The sequence below is a fragment of the Muntiacus reevesi genome, chromosome 20 (assembly GCF_963930625.1).
Source record: "Muntiacus reevesi chromosome 20, mMunRee1.1, whole genome shotgun sequence".
Lineage (NCBI taxonomy): Eukaryota > Metazoa > Chordata > Mammalia > Artiodactyla > Cervidae > Muntiacus > Muntiacus reevesi.
Window position 1 is genome coordinate 43,437,581 of NC_089268.1, and position 21,078 is coordinate 43,458,658.

Below are 21,078 nucleotides of genomic sequence, written 5' to 3' on the forward strand. Positions count from 1 at the left end.
GGTCTTTCTCGGCGTAAGGTGCCATATTTATTATAGTATTTATGAATTTCTTGGAAATTCAGCATGTGTAAAAACCATTTTTATTGAATTTTGGTGGTTTTTTTATTGGATTTTTACCTTTTTAAAAAAGATATGATAAAGTTTTTGAATGTTGTGCTCTTAAACCCATTTTCTCCTCAAGTTCTGTGCATTTTATTGCATGATGTTGTATACTGCAATGATGTTAAGGAACTCAGATGTCATGATAATAGCAGAACTGACTCTAATTGCTCTATCCCATATCTGCCCATTCCTCTGTCCATCCAGCCATCCATCTTATTTTCTAACGCATTTCGAAGTAAGCAGACTTAACGCCTAATGATTATGGCAGGCACAGATAGCGTTAACTAGAATTTGATACTTGCTTACTGCTCTTTTTAAAATTATCATAAAAGTTACATACTGTGAAGTCTGAAGTGTGCCATTTGATGAGTAGAAGTATTTCCTCCTCCACTTTCCCAGTTAGACCCTGTCCTCACTATCTCAGAAGTGCTGTTGTTTTCGTTTTGCCTGTTCCAGAACTTCATATACAGGCGTACTTTGGAGAAATTGCAGGTTCAGTTTCAGACCAGTACAGTAAAGCAAATATCACAGTAGAGCAAGTCACATGAATTTTTTGGTTTCCCAGTGCAAATGAGTTATGTTAACATTATACTATCAGCTGTTCATTGTGCAGTAGCATCATGTCAAAAAAAAAAGTATGTCACTTAATTTAAAAGTACTTAATTGTCAAAAATGCTAATAATAATGGGAATGGTTGAAATATTACAAGAATTCCCAAGACGTGATAGAGACGCAGAGTGAGCAGGTGCTGCTCGAAAATCGGCGCTGATGGACCTTGTGGACGCAGGGTTGCCAGAGACTTTCAGTTGGTTTTTTTAAAGCTGTATCTGTGAAGCTGAGTAAAACGAGGTATGTGTGCAGAAGGAGTCATACAGCAGACTCTTGTAGGATTTCATTGATTCAAGATTACATTTTTTAGGTCATCCATGTTGTGTATATCAGTAATTCATTTTCCATTTTATTTCTGAGTAGAACATACCACAGTTTGTGAATCCGTTCACTTGTTGATAGATACGTAGGCTGTTTCAGTTTTTTCTCTTTTGTGAAGAAAGTTCTTAGGAGCATGGTTATACACATTTCTAGGTGCACGTGTTGCCTTCCTTTCTCTTCTGAGTGGAACCGCAGGATCTGGGGGTAAGCATGCACTCAGACTTAAAAGAAGCTGCCAGCCACGTTCCAGAGGAGCTGTGCCATCTTACATTCCCACCAGCAGTGGGTGACAGTTCTTACTGTACCAAGTTCTTGGCGGTACTGGTGTGGGCAATCTGAGATTTTAACCTTTCTGCTGCATGCATGGTGGTACCTCGGTGTGGTTTTGATTTCCCTTTTGTCATGACTAATAGTCACTACAGCATAGCAGTTTCACGTGCTTCTTGTTCATTTGCAGTTTTCTGTGATATTGTCTGAAATGTCTGTTCAGATCTTTTGTTCATTTATAAAAATTAGATTGTCTTATGTCTTTGGGGCAGAGTTTAATTTTGCTGATGTCTGACTTACGGCTCTTGCTTTCTGTGTCCTAGTAGGCGTTTGCTTTATCCCCATGTAAGTAAGATACTTTCACATGTTTTCTTTTAGAAGCTTTATACATTTAATCTTTGTGTTTAGGACTGTGATCCCTTTTCAGTTGAGTTTTATATATTGTGTGAGGTAGAGATTAATGTTTAGTTTTCCAAATGGCTATCAGTTCTATCACTGTTGATAGAAAAACCTTCCTTACTCTTTTGGACTGTTTTGGCACCCTTGTAAAAACGTTAAGTGATTGTGTAGGTGTGGAACTCTTTTGGGTCTCTTTCTGAATCCATTGCGTTGATTTGTTTCTTGATCCTTAATGCCAGTACCACACTGCTCTGATTACTTAGGTTTATGTTAGGTGAATCTTGAGGTCAAGTGATGTAAGTCCTACATCTGTATTCTTTTTCATACTTTCTTTTGGATATTTTAGATCCTATTTATTTCAAACGTTAGAATCAGCCTGTCAGTTTTATAGAAACCTCCTAGCATGAGTATAATTTGGATTGCATTGACTCTAGAGATCAATTTGGAGAGAATTGTAGCCTTAATAATATTGAGTCTTCTAGTCCATAAATGTGATGTATCTCTCTGTTTATTTACATCTTCTTTAATTTCCCCATCATTGGTAATTTTCAGCTGAAAAATTCTAAATGTCTTTTATTCACTTCTTAAATATTTTATACTTTCTGGTGCTATCGTAGATGTAATTGTTTTTAAAATTTTATTTTCTTAGTGTTTGCTGCCAGTATATACAAATACAATAGATATTTTTATATAGTAACTCTGTATCGTGCAACTGTATTAAATTCACTTATTAACTTTACTGATTATTTTGTATTCATCTTTTGTTAAAGTAATGTTATTTACAAATAAAGTCAAATTTATTTCTTCCCCTTTTTCTTGAATAGGATGTTTTTATTAGATGAATATATTTATGTCTGTATTTAACTTTTAGCAATAAGCTATGCTGAACTCTAAAAATGTCATACCATTAATTTATGCAATTATTTTTAGTCTAACTAACCATTCATGTATTCATTCATTTGAAAATGTGCATTGAGCCACCTCCTCCATGCCAGGCCTCCACTCTGCACAGAGAATAAGATGTTAATGGTCAAGTAACACAGTCCCTGTTATAAATTTGGCACACCTCTGGGTTGTTCCTTGCATATGAAAGCCAATGAGATAGGTTTCGTTATTATCAACATAATGTTCAGATGAGTAACTTGGCCAGTAAGTTCTCTGTACTCTTGACTAGGGTCGTGTTTTACTGTGTCTTTATATGTCAGGTGATTTTGAATTGCATGTTGTAACTGGATTATAATTTTTTAAATTGACAAGATTTTTTCAGTAAATTTAATGACATTTCATAATTTTCTTTGCTAATTGTCATTGCTTTGTCTCATGCATTTCCTTGTGGTTTCATTGGACTTCCTACTGAAGTCTGTTCTCAAATAGCTCTTTCGTGAGCACTTGTGGATAGTAGAGTATTAGTGTTATTATGCCATAGGATACCTTATTTTGCCCTCATTCTTGGATGATGCTCTGCCTGGGATTAAGTTCTGGGTTGACAGTTCTTTACTCTCAATGCTTTGTGCCCTTGTTTACTGTCATCAGCTGTTGCTGGAGAGAAGTCAGCTGTCATTTTAGTCGTCATTCCTTCTGACATGATCTGCCTTTCTCGTTGGAAGCTTTTAGGATTTTGTTTGTACCGGTAGTCTGTAGTGTGGTTGTGTGTGAATCTGCTTTTATCTTTCTCAGTGTGTGTGATGTGCACTTTCAGTTTACCAGAATATTTTTTAGTTGTGGGAAATCACTAGCTACACTATCTCAGTAAATATTGGTGTTCCACTGTACTTTTTAATATGGTGTTTCCATTTTTTTCTTTAACATAATCCTAAATGTATGTATTTTTTAAATGCCTTTTTTTTTATCGTACTCTCCATTGATTGATGTCTTCTAGAATGAATTCATGTCCCAGTTGTGTATTTCGTTGGTCTTATATGCCTTTTGGGGGGGCTTCCTGTGTAGCTCAGCTGATTAAGAACCTGCCTGCAATGCAGGGGACTCGGTTTGATTCCTGGGTTGGGGAGTTCCCCTGGAGAAGGTGTAGGCTGCCCACTCCAGTGTTCTTGGGTTTCCCTGGTGGCTCAGGCAGTAAAGAATCTGCCTGCACAAGAATGTACAGTGGAGAAAAGACATTGGGAAAACTGGTCAACCAGTTGTAAAAGAGTGAAACTGGAACACTTTCTAACACCATACACAAAAATAAACTCAAAATGGATTAAAGATCTAAACGTAAGACCAGAAACTATAAAACTCCTAGAGGAAAACAGGCAAAACACTCTCTGACATAAACCACAGTAGAATCTTCTATGACCCACCTCCCAGAGTAATGGAAAGGAAAGCAAAAATAAATGAGATTTAATTAAACTTAAAAAGTTTTGCACAACAAAGGAAACTATAAGTATGTTGAAAAGACAGCCTTCAGAATGGGAGAAAATAATAGCAAACGAAGCAACTGACAAAGAATTAATCTCAAAAATATACAAGCAGCTCATGCAGCTCAATTCCAGAAAAATAAATGACCCAATCAAAAAAATGGGTCAAAGAACTAAACAGACATTTCTCCATAGAAGACATACGGATGACTAACAAACACATGAAAAGACGCTCAACATCACTCATTATCAGAGAAATGCAAATCAAAACCAAAACCACAGTGAGGTACCATCTCACGCCGGTCAGAATGGCTACTCTCAAAAAGCCTACAAACAGTAAATGCTGGAGAGGGTGCGGGAGAAAAGGGAACCCTCTTACACTGTTGGTGGGAATGCAAACTAGTACAGCCACTATGAAGAACAGTGTGGAGATTTCCTGAAAAAAACTGGGACTAGAACTGCCATATGACCCAGCAATCCCACTGCTGGGCATACACACTGAATTGAGAGACACGTGCACCCCAGTGTTCATCGCAGCACTGTTTATAATAGCCAGGACATGGAAGCAACCTAGATGCCCATCAGCAGATGAATGGATAAGGAAGCTGTGGTACATATACACAATGGAATATTACTCAGCTATTAAAAAGAATGCATTTGAATCAGTTCTAATGAGGTGGATGAAACTGGAGCCCATTATACAGAGTGAAGTAAGCCAGAAAGAAAAACACCAATATAGTATATTAACGCATATATATGGAATTTAGAAAGATGGTAATGATGATCCTATATGCGGGACAGCAAAAGAGACACAGATGTAAGAACAGACTTTTGGACTCTGTGGGAGAAGGAGAGGGTGGGATGATCTGAGAGAATAGCATTGAAACATGTATATTACCATTTGTGAAACAGATCGCCAGTCCAGGTTTGATGCATGAGACAGGGTGCTCAGGGCTGGTGCACTGGGATGACCCTGAGGGATGGGATGGGGAGGGAGGTGGGAGGGGGTTCAGGATGGGGAACCCGTGGCTGACTCACGTGAATGTATGGCAAAAACCACTACAGTGTTGTAAAGTAATTAGCCTCCAATTAAAATAAATAAATAAACTTTTTTTTAAAAAAGAATCTGCCTGCAATGTGGGCGACCTGGATTCAATCCGTGGGTTGGAAAGATCCCTTGGAGGAGGGCATGACAACCCAGTCCAACATTCTTGCCTGGAGAATTCCCATGGACAGAGGAGCCTAACGGGCTGCAGTCCATGGGGTCGCAAAAAGTCAGACGCAGTTAAGCATGGCACATTTTTGACGTGTTTTAGAATTTTGTTTTTGTGGCATTATTTTAATTAGGAAGGTAAACATTTTTCTTCATTTTGCTTATCTAGTCTATACTTTTCTCTCTATTACAGTTTATAGTTGCTTTCTACCTCCTGGCCCCAGTCGAAAGCCAGGTCTACATTGGGGTTTCCAGGCTCTTTGTTCAGGGTGGGTGTTGCAGGCTGTCACAGATGGAGTCAGTAACTTTGTCCAGCTCTTAGCTAAGAGGCTGTTCCTTCTCCCTCCCCCTTAACTAGGCCACAGTGTCAGAGGCCGCGGGTGGCATCTGGGTTTTCTTCCCGGTGGGCTCTCGGCCGTGAGCAGGGCTGGTGACCTGTTGGGGAGCCTGCTTGGCCCTTGGTGCCACCCTGGGCCCAGAGCTCTCCCTGCTCACTTTTGTTTCTTCTCGCAGGGTCTCTTGGAACTCACTACTTTCTTTAAACATAAATAATTACATCGTATGCTGTATTTGGAACAAAGGGGCTGAATCAGAACACCAACTTCATGAGTCTTGACTAGACATCCGATACGCTTCTTCATGTTTTGTCATTGTTGTGTCCCTTGACACGTAACTCTTGTGGGTCATATTGCACTTGTGAATTCCAGAGGACAGACTCTAAGTTATTTTTTATTGAACTTTGTCTTGATCAAAATTCTCTGTTTTTACATATGAAGTTTAAAATCACCTTTTCTAGTTTTAAAAAGATAGACTCATTTGGAGTCTTACCTTGAACCTCAGTACACATACATATTGATTTTAGAAAGATTGCTATTCTTATGCTGTTATGTTATCCAGATACTAAAATACTGATTTATTGTCACTTTTTTAAGATACTGTTTTTGAGCGTTACTTGAGCTCTTTACTCCTATTTTGTATACGTGCGTGGTAAATCACTTCAGTTGTGTCTGACTCTTTGCGACCCTATCGACTGCAGCCCACCAGGCTCCTTCGTCCATTGGATTCTCCAGGCAAGAACACTAGAGTGGGTTGCCATTTCCTTCCCCAGGGAATATTCCAGACCCAGGGATCGGACCCGTGTCTCTTAAGTCTCCTGCATCGGCGGGCAGGTTCTTTACCACCAGCATCACCTGGGAGGCCCCGTCCTTAATGATAGCCCTGTTTTATAGTGTTTGTAGTTATTATGATTGGTATCCATAGATTCTGCTTCCTTTCTCTAGCTGATTACTAGAAAAGAAATTAAAATACCTAGTTAATTCTAAAAACGTATAGTATATTCCATAGTTTCCGAGGTATATAATCAGAGCAACTGCAATTAATATAATTTTATATCTTGTAATATTTTTACTTGTTATCTAGTTCTCTTATTAAACTAATACCTTTAAAACAATGTTCAAGAATTGTAGGCATCTCTATGCCTGATTTTATTGGAAATGACTTAAGTGTTTCACTATTGAATACCTTGCTTATTATATTAGATTTGGCAAAAAGTGTGTCTTATTTAGGTATTTTCCTTTTATGTTTATTTGAGTTTTTATTCATGTTTATTTGAGTTTTTATTAGGAGTGGTAGCTAAATTCATCAAATACCGTTTTAAATCTTGATACAATCACAATTAGCAATTTAATTGTTAACTAATGGATTCAGTTTGCTTTTTAGTTTTTCTTTTTTGCATCAATACTTGTAAATGAATTTCTTTATACTTATTATAAAAGTATACTTTTTATACTTTTTTGTACTTTACACTTTTAAAAAATTTCTTTTACATTATATTTTGAACTACTTTTATCAGATTTTATTAATATTTTTAAAGTTTTAAAATGAATTGCATACCTTAATGATAACCTTTTGCTCTAGTATTTTGTAGAGATAATTTTGTTCTCGTGTTTTATACATTAATAATTAAGGCTTTCATGTTTAAGTCCATATTGTTAATTTGCCTAAATATTTTTGGAAAACCAATACATAGTTACCTTGTAGCACATACTTTTTAGGATATTTAGATATTGCAGATGCTTTTTCTGAATTGGATATTTTTTTCAAATATGTCTCCATGTCTTTGTTTAGGGGAGGGGAGGAACTCGATTTTTACCGTGTCCTTTTAAAAGCCACATGCCCCTCTGTACTTTTTGTTGGAATTTTTAATTCCAAATATCTATGTGTAGATAAGTTGGAAAGATTTTTATAATTGTAAGAATATGTAAGTAATTCTTTGGGTATGTTTATGAATGATAGCTATAGGAATTTACTGTGAGCTGGGTTTTGTTGTTGCTTAATATTGCCCTTTTTGCTTTTTCATGAATTCTAAGAATTTTTTTGTGGCTACCCTGTGCATTTCATCTTGGGCTTAATTCTGATGTTTGAGAGTGGTAATTTATACATATATATAACTCTAATCACCAGCTTTTCTTTCTTCCTTTTTTTTTTTAAACAGTTACATGGGAATTGGTCTTTCTGCTCAAGGTGTGAACATGAATAGACTACCAGGTACACTTGTAATTGAATTACAGTACAGTCTTATGGCTAACTCTGGCTAAAAATGTCAAGTAGTAACTTGAGATAGTTAAGTACATTAATCTTCTATATTTTTAATCACTTAATGAGTTCAGAGTGGAAGCTGATGGTTTTAATAAACTTTATGCTATTTTCCAAAATATGCCATGCCTTGTTTTGCTTTGCTTGTTTTGTTTTGCTTGTTGGTGTTTTGAACGTCTAGTACATAGTGATATCAACTACTTTAGCTGTTTTAATGTGGTTGGTTCTGTCTCCTTCCCAACACATTCCTGACTTTTACCCCATTTTCAGTTGTTTAATACTCTGGGTGGGTATCTAGGCTGATATTAAAAGTAAACTAAGGAGAAAAAAAGCAAAGTAAGGAAGGTGTGAAACACAATGGTAGGCTGTTCTCCTAAAACCATTAATTGTACCAAAGTGATTCTTCGATTATGTTTTCTGATGTTCTGTTTACTAATGTTAAAAATTAACTTTAGAGGAAACGGCTTGAAAATTGAAAGAAAAATCTTGTGTGTTATTTTAAACTCTGTGTGTGTTTAAACCAAATCAAAGCAAAATTCCTTTGGTCTATTAGCAAAGGAAGTGTGCATGGAGACTGCGTCTTGCTGTTTGTTTGCTTTTTCTGTTAAGAGTCCTCTCTGTTTAAGACATAGTTTAGCGTTCTGTGTGCCAGATTTATTTTTGTTAATGTTGTAAGCAGTGTTTTAATACAGAATTTATGTACTGTGATTGTTGAGAATTTAAATGTACTCTTGGGAATTCTACCTTTGTAAAGGTGACATTTACAGAGATTGTACTGTTCTTGCTTGTCTTTTTATAAATTTACTGGATAGTTCTAGTATGGGGGAACCTTACTTTTCACTGTAAATATACTGAAACTTTCTCTTTTAGGCTGGGATAAACATTCATATGGTTACCATGGTGATGATGGACATTCATTTTGTTCTTCTGGAACGGGACAACCTTATGGACCAACTTTTACAACTGGTGATGTCATTGGCTGTTGTGTTAACCTTATCAACAACACCTGCTTCTACACCAAGAATGGACATAGTTTAGGTACTAAAATAACCAGATGTTATGGTTATTGTACTTACAACATGGTAGTAATGTTTATTATGTAATTCTCCTTTATGAGTAGATGCCTCTGGAAATTATTTCTTTGCTCTTTCTAGGTAGAAATTGAGAAAATGATGAAAATTTAAATCTGAAGTATTATGTAATGGGCACATAATCAATTAAAAATCTTATTTTTTTACATTGAAGGCCACATTGTATCACACCTATGAGAATAACTAGAAATAACTGCATGCTCAAATATTTATTCTAGTAGTGGAAATGCTACATGTTTTCTGCTTTGCTTTGAATAAAGCCCTTCACAGTATGATCCAGTTTTCTAGATACCGGGTGCCAAGAAAAAAGCTGTCGATTTTTAGTATAATATGAGGGTAATGACTGAGCATGGAAAAGCTTAATGCTCCCAGCGAAATGAAGGGCATTGACATACTGAAAAATCAGGCCTACTAACAAAAACTTAACAAAGATGGTAACTACAAGCTAGTTCTGCAAAAGGGAGCAGAACTAAAATGAGCAAATGACAACAAAACTTCTAAAAGACAGCTGACAAATAAATAGTGAAAACATGAGCAAATCACTCCGCTGTAAGACCAACAGGAAACTAGGGGTTTTGGTTGAATATCTGTACTGCTTCAGATTTAATACTGTTATGCTCCCTTTTCTTAGATTTTTTTTTGTCTTTGTTTTGTATTAAAGTAAGTATAAAGGATAGCAAGGTTGATGCTTTAAAAAAAAAAAGTTTCAGATTTTTAACTGTTTAAAACATTCTTGATTTATAGCAGGTTATTTCTGATGAGATAAAGTGAAAGAAGGCATAAACTAATCCCAAAGGCAGAAAACTTAGTTTGCTTATAAACAGTATTTAAAAATTAAACTGCAGATAGTATGCTTAGACATATAATAAATATTCTTTAATGCAAAAACTGTTCTGTAATTTAGTAGTAGAGAATTCTAAATTTTGGGCTACGTTGGTAATAGTTATTTGGGGTTTTTTAGTGTCTCGACATACTCCTTACTAACGTTACTGTCTTAGTCATAGTTACATTTGGCTTAAAACTTTTCCTTCTGATTATTACTGTTGATTCTGAAGTCCTGTGCTGGCTAACTTGAAAGCTCTCACAGGTCCACAGAGATTCTTAACATTCTTTTTCAGTACAAGACCGTTGATAAAGGATGCCATGTATAGTGTGTGTACTTGTGATCTGATTGTTATTGGCAGACTGGTTTCCAGAAGGAGACAGCCCTTTTAGTTTATTTGTTGTTGCTCTTAGGCTCTGTCTGACTTGTCAAAGCAGTTAACTGGGATAGTCTTCATTGGGTTGGCTGCTTAAGGTATTTAAGATCTTAAACCAGAAGTCTGCCTTTAGGTAGGACCTTTGGTTCAGTAATGCAAAGGTGACATGTTTAAAACCAAAATGAATCTTTTTATAGTTTGCAAACTTTATTTCAGAGAAGAAAATTTATTTTGGGACTTGAGAAGATCATAGGTGATGTGATATTGTTTTTCCTATTAGATTTTCACAAGCATTTACATTGAGATTTTCTCTTGCATAGGGAAGCTCTTTTTAAAATACCTTGATGTCGTTCATTCAGTCCCGAAGTTGTGTCCTGCTGTTTGTGACCCCATGAACCACAGCACGTGAGATGCTGTTTAAGAACAAGGGCACTTGATGGAATCACATTCTAAAATTGTCAGTTTGAAACAGTTGGCATTATTCATTCATAAACCTAATAGGTATTTATCAAGCACATGGAGAGTCAGGATAAAAGTGGTCACTATGGGAGTTCAGTTGTCTGGGTTTATCTCCTGTCTTGGGCTTGTGACCTTATGCGAGTTACTTAAACATTTCTGTTTCTTAAACATTCAGATCATAAAACCAGATCACTATAACATGTACCTTGTTAAGGTTGCTAGGGCAAACTGAAGTGATGCATGTGAAGTTAAGTGATTGCCATACACTCAGTGAGTACTCAGTAAATGTTTATTGTCATTTGCCAGACTCTGGCCCAGGTGCTGGGGATGTGGTGAGCAAAAATTATTCCTCTGGAGCAGAGGTCAGCAAGCTATGATGGCCCATGGGCTAGATCAGTCTCGTGTCTGCTTTCTAAGTAAAGTTTCACTGAAACACAGTCACCACAACCCCTAACCCCTGTTCATTTATTTTCTGTATATGGTTGCTGTCCTGCTGCTGTAGCAGAATTGAGTAGTTGAAACAAGCCTAGAGAGCTGAAAATATTTACTTTCTGACCCTTTACAGAGTAATGTGTTTCTCTCTGGACCAGATTCTAGCATCTAGAAGATAAAATCTTACTCAATTCCTTTCCCCTTGTATTTCACAGAGTGGATAATTTCTGCCCCAAAGCTTGGTACATCCTTAGTTTCTGTCTCATGGAGGTTTTCTTTTTTTTTTTTATGGAGGTTTTCAAAATGTATATTTACTTACCATATAAAGAGAAATGAAAAGAGTTTTGAGAAAATAATTAAAGGAGAAACATTTCAGTATGCAAGTTAATTCATTTGAATTTTTTAATTTTGTTAATCATTCTTCAGTTGACAATTACTTTTCTAAAAGTCTCTTGATAATCAGATTAGGAAATTGGGAAAAAAATTGTTTTCTGTGTAAAATTTATATTTGTTCAGCTTGTTAAAGTGCCATTTTTGTGGTCTGAATATGTATAGGTTGTGTTAAATATATTTGACAGTGTTCAAAAGTGTTATTCTATAGAATTAAGTTGGATATTTCATTAGAGATTTTGGTAAAGTGAGGAAGGATCTCAGTAATTACTGAAAAAGGGAATTTTTGCTTAAATGATATAAATTTAGACAGTCTTAATCGATAGACATTTTTGAGGGAAAGTGATTAGGCCGCTGTTTTAGGAAAGGTGGTAAAATTATATATGGTCATGTTTTATTTATTCTTGCTATTTTCTTTGTTCTTTTTAGTTTTCTGAAATTTTTAGGATAAATTCTCACATTTGTTTAGCCCACAATCACTTTACTTTCTGTTTATTAATTAAACTAGCGGTAATCTGAATGTTTCCACTTTTGACAAGTTAACATATGAGTTTACTGGTTTTTAAAAGTCGTAAAAACAGTTTTAATTACAAAGCACTATTTTTACATTTATTTCAAGGCATGTATAGTCGAGATTTGTAGTCCGTTTGCCTTTTAACTTTATTACTTTAATGAACAGAGTCAGGTGGTTGTATTTTCTGGTGGTGCAGCACGAGTGTAGAGCCACAGTCTCAGCTGGGAGGAGACCGTGAAGACGCTGCAGAAGGGCCCTCGTTTCCCAGGTGGTGATCACCACCTAGACGAGGGGTGCTGGCTCGGTTTTGTTTTGTCCTAATGTATGTTTAAACTGAAGAATTGCGATTAGCCAACTCACCAGCACCACCCGCCCCCATTATTATAGAGCTCGGTCTTTTTAAACATATGACTGGGGTCCTATAGAAATATCTGGTTTGTTTATTATCTTATTTTCAGCTAAGTAATTTATTTGAATAGTTAAAGGACGATTACATCATCACTTTGGGATGTTGCCATTGTTCAAATGTATTTGGTACATAACTGTTGAAATTACTGTCAGAGGGCATTTAAGAGAAATCCTCAACTGTACCTTTGTCCTTTGAAGGAGGAATTAATTTTGTTTTCTAGAGTGATCAAAACTTTGAGAATGTATTTTTATGAGAATTTTTTTAAGTAAACAAAGCGATTATATTTTCTATTCACCCCTTTTTGTAACAGAAAATCTTTCCTTTTCCCTCAAAATTATTTAAAAGCTAAATCTTGGAAGATTTAGATAACAAGGCCGGATAAAGCAGCTTAGGTGTCAGTCAAAATTAAATGTAATTATTTTGCAACCAGTTTTCTTTTGTGGTTCCTCACATACCTTTGAATATATATCTGAAGCCATCTCAGAAATCCTGGAGGCAACAACCATACCCCAGAAATAAAATTGGCATGTACCTAACAAGGGTCATGAGCTTGAAACAGGATGGCATTCACTCAGACCTGTATTAGTGTTATAGAGAGAAAAATTAGTCTTGTTATTTTATATTTAGCTTTTAAATTTTTTCTTCCTTTGCTATATTTTCCCTTCTTTTTGGTGAGAAATTCAGCTTGTCACCATACTCTGCCTTTGAAAAACAACTTCTAATGCCATTTTCTCTTCCTTTTAGGTATCGCTTTCACCGACTTACCGGTAAGACATAATTTCTTGTAAAAGTAGTTTTGTATTTTTAATTAAAAGAAGTATGTAGAAACTAGTACTACTCACATTTAAAATGCAATCTTATTGATAATTAAGTTTATAAGCCATACTGCACATAGACCAGAGCTTTCTTGAGCTGCCATTGGTGTGGACCATCGGAAATTAAGCCCAGAATTGCACTGGGCACCATTACCCAGGGGAACTTAGCTGTGGCTAAGAACTCAATCAGAAATGATTATTTAGAAGACACTTTTTAGTATCACTGTGGATTCATTTGAAATATGTTTCTTTTTCATTGTTGGGCTTTTTAGTAAGCGGCTGTATGACAGTCATTTACTAATTCACCGTCTATTGATGCCACTCTGTGGCAAGTTCTGTGCTTGCTTTTTATTCAGCAAAACTCTAGATGGAGGCCTCTGTCCTCTCGGAGTATTCAAGTTGAGGAACTTAGAGAATAAATAATGCATTAAAAATATTTCTAAAAATTTAAATAATTTTTAAAGGAAGAAAAACAGTAGCGCTTGTGAGTACCAAAGACAGAACCCAGGCGGTACAACTTGCTCACCATTGTTCAAGGTAGCTGTTGAGCAGGAACTTTGGAGGAAGTGAGGATATGGAGAACAAGAACGTCCCAGGCAGAGGGAGCAGTTAGGGGCACTCAGGCAGGAGTGCATGGGCATGTCTGAAGAGCGTGAAGAGAGGCTGAGGCGGTCGGAGCCGAGTCAGACCCGAGGATGGCAGGTGGGTAGGTCACCTCGGTCTTGAGGGACATTGTGAGCACCGGGGCATTTACTCTGAATGAAGTACACTGATGACATTGCAGAGTGTTAGCTATTATGATACACTGGGATGACGAACAGACTGCAGTGGGGGGCAGTTAAGACAGAAACAAGCCGACTGTGAGGGGCTGTTGCAGAAATTCCTGTAGGAGATGGTGGTGACTCAGCATCTAGAGACATAGGAGTGGTTTGATTCTAGACACCTTACATCCCAAATCTAAGCCTCTATCAGTTGTAATATGCATCATATATAGCCCTAAAGGGAGTGGGGACTAATGAACTCTGATACAGTGCTTTCTTATCATTTAGAACTGATGTTCGCTGATCTCTTTAGATATTTAAATCTGTTAACAAATTTTTGATTGGTATCACTTATTGTATGCCTGAAACAGGACGTTAAGAAGCAGCGACCAGTGAGTGAGGCAGGAGGAGGACTGAGGACTAAGAACTGGGTGTCCTTCAGAGCCAACTGAAGAAGATCTATCCAGAAGGATGGAGAAGTCAGCGTGTCAGATGCCACTGTGATGTATCACATCACACGGGCTGAGAATTGGCCAGCGGGTTTATTGTGCGGTTTAGCAGGGTGTTTGCTTGCTGTTGAGAATGATACAGTAGCAAGAAAAACAAGGGATGTTGTATATCCAGAGGAAAAGTAGCCTGATCCTGCCCTTGAATGGACAGGGGGGTGATCCCGTGGGTGAGTGGAAAGGAGAGGCTTTCGAGAAGTGTCTGGTGGGGGCAGGGTACAAGGGTGCGCGTAGCTCAGTATTGTTGGGGAGGTTTTGCCCAGATTCTCCATGTCACGTGAGTTTAGTGGAAGGGCATATGTAGCTGGTTTGATTTTTTTTCTTTCTTTCTTCCCCCAGTTTTTGTGGCACTAAGCAAGTAAAATCAACTCATCAGTTAGCAGATTTTGTTCCTCACTGATAGACAGTGGTGATCATTTGAAAAAGGCGTAGCTAGTTGTAGATATGTTGACTGTTTGGGGTTGCCTCCTGATTATTTTTGGTCCCATTTTAGAATCACCAGTTACATTTTTTGCCTCGTCTGTAATTAGCCAAGGGTGATGTCCGTCTGTGCAGCAGAGGGTAAAGTGGTGGTTAGGGTGGTGGTTGTAAGTTTTCTGTTAATAACACAGTGATTCTGAGAGCTCTTTACTTTTGTGACTGTGAGATCTTCTGGGACTTCCACACACAACATATCATTCTTCTACTTAAAAAGGAAAGAAAAAGTTAGTCTTTCTCTTAGAGTCCCCACCACCTGTGATCCTTCACTAGCCAGTCACAGCAGTCAGCCTCCGTGGAGGGGATGTTTACAGAAAAAAAGCTTACCTACTATGGAACCAGGGGGTGCTTTACATCTCTGAAAACTGGAAATGTTTTTCAAAATGATCATTCTTCCCCAACTCACCTCACCATCTTTAGATATAGTGATTGTGTTGAGTGTATGCCCTTCTAGATCTGTTTTAAACTTGTGTCCGTAACTGTCGGCTGGAAGAAGATGGGTCATAGTTAAGGCACTGTTCTGGAAGCTTGCTTTCTTCATTTAGTAATGTGTATTGCGCCTTTCCGTGTCATTATACACATTTTTAATGCTTTCTTTATGCTTGTTTTTTATAATATTTTATTGTAAGATATACTGCAACGATTTAAAGATGGATGTTTTTGCGTATTTGACATTTATGAAATGGGGTGCATCCTAGAAATCTCTGGCCTATCACAGTTTAATGGACAGTGTTTCTGCTTGGACATAAAGTGACGGTAGATCTTACAGTCAGTGCGGTCTGAGCTTCCCTGGTTGCGGTATATAATACCACCTGTGAATGGACACTCTTTACTTTTTTATTTGCTATTAAAAATAATGCTGCAGGACATATATCTTTGCACATGTTCGTTTTTTGCAGGATTAATTTCTTACAAGAAATAGACTAACTATCAGTAAGGAAATAGAATCTGTAATTTCAACATCAGACAAGAAAAAGAAATAAAAGCAATTCAAATTGGAAAGAAAGAAGTAAAATTGTCTTGTCAGTTTTAATAGATTTTGCCAAATTTCTTTCTTCCGAGGTTATATTGGTTCATATTTCTGTGTACAGTGAATGAGAGGCTTATTTTCTCAGCCTTCATCAACACTGGGTATTCTCAGCTTTTAAAATCTTAATCTGTTGTGCAAAATAATCTGCTTATTTTAATTTACATTTAAGAAATTCAGTTTGTATCTCTTTATATTTTTAATCATCTTATGTTTCTTCAAATAGCCTTATGTATCTATTACTAATTAAATTTTTTTAACTAGTAATTTTGTGGGTTTTTTTTATTTTTTATTTCGTGTTGGGGTATAGCCAATTAACAATGACGTGATAGTGTCAGGCGCACAGTGAAAGGGACTCAGCCACACACGTACATGTATCCATTCTCCCCCCAGACTCCCCTCCAGTCCAGGCTGCCACATAACTTTGAGCAGGTGAACCAGTAGTCTTTGTTTTCCTATATTCTGAGATTATTTTTTCACATTTACAATATTGATCCTTATATGTGTGGCAGATTTTTTTTTCTATAAATTTCATTTTTCTTGACGTAAGAGTCTTTGGCTTAAAATACTCTTGTTTTAAACTATGTCGCAATTTTGTAATGGGTTTTAGTGAAGAAAATACTGTGCTCGGAGGAGAGCCCTGAGTTTCCCTTTCTGTGCGTCATTAACAAACTGGAGCTTTTGCAGACACCGTGCAGGCTCTTTAAATCTCCGTTTCTCACTGGTGAAATGAGGTTATGATAAGTATCTCACTCGTGTTCACCTTAAAATTCTATTGTGAGTGTTGTTGATTGTTAAGGATCAGTACATTTGTGTATGTTGTGTTAACATTTATTTCCCTAACCCAGTGTGATTATATTTCTCCATATGTTACCACAGTACTCCTTCTGTTTCTGATTTTGGTTGCTTGATTGGTCACTTGAGTTTAAAAATACCTTCTTAGCTTTTTGCAGTGAAATCTATCTAAGCATCTTATATTTACACACATTATATTCTCTCAATCTTTACCTGATTTTGTACTGAAAATACCTTTGATAATCATTAAAGCAGAGAAATAGGCATAAATACAGAGGCTGAAGATGAAGTAGGGTTTGGAGTTACATAAAGGAACACTGAACTTAGATTCTGGTGTTAAATAAGCCTGTGTTCCAGTCCCAGCTCTGCCGTAGTGTAGGACAACTGTGAGCACGTTAATTTACCCGAATCCTCAGTTCCTCTATCTTCATAATGCAAATAAAGATAATGATGATGACTTAACAGGGTAATTACAATGATTAAACCCGGACATTTAGTAAGCATTCAGTAACTTATTCTCCCTTCAGATGTGACAGCTAGTGATAGGGCCAGTAGAAGGACTCCTGTATTTTTTGTACAAATTTTTGAAGCTGTTGAACTTGTTTCACCCTCAAGTCTTGGAGTATATCTCTGTCTTTATGCATTTGAATGTTTAAATCCTTTCTCAAAATGTGTGCATTTTATTTTTATGAAAAGAATCTCTATTCTTAAAGGCACTGTTTTGCTTATAATTAAGTTCTTATCACCATTCCTTAATAAAAGCATCCCAGATGTAAGGAGAATAGAAATTAGTAAACTTAAAATAGTGTCTGCCCAGTTCGGATGTTCTTCTTTGGTAATCAGCTTCCACGTGCACTTTCTAGAAGTGCATTGCATGTCTCATACGTAAGAGGGTAAACATGAATTATGCTTGAATCTCCCTGTTGTATGACATATTCTTTTTTTTCAATTTTTTAATTGAAGGATGATCACTTTACAGAATTTTGTGGTTTTCTGTCATACATAAACAAGAGTCGGCCGTAGGTAGACCCATGTCCCCTCCCTCCCAGACCTTCGCCATCTACCTCTCTAGCCCACCCTTCAACCTGTCACAGAGCCCCTGCTCCATTCGGCTCCCTGAGTCTGTATGACATATTCTTAAGAGCAAGAATTTGTTTATTAGAAGTATAATGCCATGTGGTCTGAATAAATAAGTAGCTTAGGTTGCTGTGTATTTTCCTTGATCATTTGCTTTAGTTCTTCCTCTACTAGTTGCTGATTGAGATCTTAAAATATTTGTGGAGCAAATTTGCAATTCTGTTATTTTAAAGGTAACATTTGAAAGAATGATTTTTTTTTAATTATCATAAAAGGGATGGATATTTAGTGAACTGTGTTGTCTTACAGCCAAATTTATATCCTACTGTGGGGCTCCAGACACCAGGAGAAGTCGTCGATGCTAATTTTGGGCAGCACCCTTTCGTGTTCGACATAGAAGATTACATGCGTGAGTGGAGAACGAAGACACAGGCACAGATAGACCGCTTTCCTATTGGAGATCGGGAAGGAGAGTGGCAGACCATGATACAGAAGTGAGTGGGGAGATGCGCAGGGCTGGCTTCAGAGTGCATCTTTCATAAAACGTTTCAGCCTTTCGCTGTGAAAGGCTGTTTATTGAATGAAGCTTTTTAATCTATTCATATGTGTCCCAGTGATCTTAATGTATTAACAATGCTTGATTTGGTGACACACGTCCCGAGTTGTATTTTAGTCTGATTTATTAATTTGCTGGAGGAAATAAAGTGACACTAGATCACGTAGGTTAATTCATTTGCTGTCCTCAGTAATGGGATTTAATGGTTTCCGTAAGTTACATGATTCAACTATTAATAGTGCCAGTGCAGAAGATAAATTCAGAAAGATCATTTAGATTGTAGAATTCACATTGTGGTTTTGGGGCGTGAACTTGGCTGTGTTGTTCAGCAGTGGTATAAACACTTGGGAGAAAAAATAATTATTGCTCAGTAAGAGTAAACATCAAAATAATGGTGTCTTTTACATCCTGGAATACAGACATGATATGCTCATTGCACCTTTCAGGATTTGGCTAAATTTTTCCAGAAAATGGGTAACTACGTAAGAATAATATCAGTTATTTTTATTTACTTGGATCCCTTTTTTTGGTCTGACAAAAAATTTCCAGCCTCAAGAATTTTCAGAACTCCATTTACTTATTGTATATTCTGTTAGACATTTAAGATGAGGTAAAGGGAATACAGATCAAGAGACAGTGAGTGTAGAGTTGAGATTGCTCAGTGCAGTTTAAATGCCTAGGAGTCAGTAGTAACAGTGGAGGACAGGCAGCAGAAGAGCAAATAGTGGGCATTAGTAAAAGTACTGTAAATGAATGACCTTTGTCTCAACTCACTCTTTACCCCCAATTTACAATTTGTTTTATTAGGCAGCTTTTTATGAAAAAGTAGAATTTCAGTATGGAGTCAGCAGGAAAATACAACCCCTGTGACAGTCACCTTTTTTTAGACTACGACTTTGCTTGAAAGGTTCGAGATGACATGAATGTCAGTCATACTGAATAGCAGTAGCTCTTAAAACTCCAAATAGTGCAGACTTCAAAATAAATACTGTTAAGTTTAAGTAATCATTTTCACTATCATAATCTAACCCAAGAAAATTCAAGATACCCTCAGTCTGACACAGTTCATCTTAAATGTCTGTATAATTGCTTTGAACAGTCTTAAGTTTACAAATCTCCTAAAACTTGGCATGTTTTTTGGAGGAGATAATCTTGGGCAGGATGATGATTCGGAGGACGAGCTTCTTCCCCGGAGTCTCGACACCAGTATTTCTGTCCTGCACGGTTGGAAGAGTGGTGGCCCTGACTCGGCATCCCCTGGTCAGCGTGAGCTAGAGAGCGAGCGGGCCTGGACTGCCCTCCGGGGTCCCCTCTCCTAAGGCTCTGCAGTGATTCCCGCTGAGCGGCGTGGCAGGTGGCCGTCCAGGAAGCGTTACCCATCCTAGTCCTGCAGCCAGGCTTCAGGGCGAGCGCCCTCCCCTGCCCCATTCTTCACGAAATAGATCCTCGCTGGGGGAAGTTCATGTGAAAACGCTCTCCCCTACCCTCTTAAATTAATCTAACATTTAGATGAAATAAATGAAAAAAATCTGTTAGAGATTTCCCCGTGCCAGCTCGGTCCCCTCCCTGAACCGCTGCTTCGTACCATTTTCTGTTGGGCCTTTGGTAGTGCCAGATCGAGGCAGGTTCAAGAGGTGAATATTTATAGGTATTGGATATTTCAGTTAATACTGTTTGGTCAGTGGTTTTTCTAACATTTCGTCATTAGATCCAAATACCATTCTTATAAATACCACTTGGTTTTTTTTTATATTTTTTTAATATTATTTTATTAGTTGGAGGCCAATCACTTCACAACATTTCAGTGGGTTTTGTCATACATTGACATGAATCAGCCATATAGTTACACGTATTCCCCATCCCGATCCCCCCTCCCACCTCCCTCTCCACCCGACTCCTCAGGGTCCTCCCAGTGCACCAGGCCTGAGCACTTGACTCATGCATCCCACCTGGGCTGGTGGTCTGTTTTACCATAGATAATATACATGCTGTTCTTTCAAAACATCCCACCCTCACGTTCTCCCCCAGAGTTCAAAAGTCTGTTCTGTACTTCTGTGTCTCTTTTTCTGTTTTGCATATAGGGTTATCGCCACCATCTATCTAAATTCCATATATATGTGTTAGTATGCTGTAATGTTCTTTATCTTTCTGGCTTACTTCACTCTGTATAATGGGCTCCAGTTTCATCCATCTCATTAGAACTGATTCAAATGAATTCTTTTTAACGGCTGAGTAATATTCCATGGTGTATATGTACCACAGCTTCCTTATCCATTCATCTGTTGATGGGCATCTAGGTTGCTTCCATGTCCTGGCTATTATAAACAGTGCTGCGATGAACATTGGGGTGCATGTGTCTCTTTCAGATCTGGATTCCTCAGTGTGTATGCCCAGAAGTGGTATTGCTGGGTCATATGGCAGTTCTATTTCCAGTTTTTTAAGAAATCTCCACACTGTTTTCCATAGTGGCTGTACTAGTTTGCATTCCCACCAACAGTGTAAGAGGGTTCCCTTTTCTCCACAACTTGGTTTTTAAAAAATCAGTTTGCTCTTCTTTGGAAGTGTCACTTATTCATCAGTCATATTTGAGTAATTCATCTCCTGTGCACGAACATACTACCTGATTTAGATTAGAAGGCTGACTCCTCACTGATTAATATTATCACCCTCATAGACTTTGTTTCGGGAGATTCTGTCTGTGGGGTCA

General features: G+C 37.4%; 1 protein-coding gene across 1 annotated transcript in view; it reads left to right on the forward strand.

Annotated features, from left to right (window-relative positions):
• RANBP9 (RAN binding protein 9) overlaps nt 1-21,078 on the forward strand; it is a 70,254-nt gene that overhangs the window by 28,432 nt on the left and 20,744 nt on the right. Inside the window, exons 3-6 of the mRNA XM_065912675.1 lie at nt 7,763-7,815; nt 8,734-8,901; nt 13,102-13,124; nt 18,125-18,309. Of these exons, the coding sequence (XP_065768747.1) occupies nt 7,763-7,815; nt 8,734-8,901; nt 13,102-13,124; nt 18,125-18,309 (429 nt within the window). The remainder of the gene's footprint in view (nt 1-7,762; nt 7,816-8,733; nt 8,902-13,101; nt 13,125-18,124; nt 18,310-21,078) is intronic.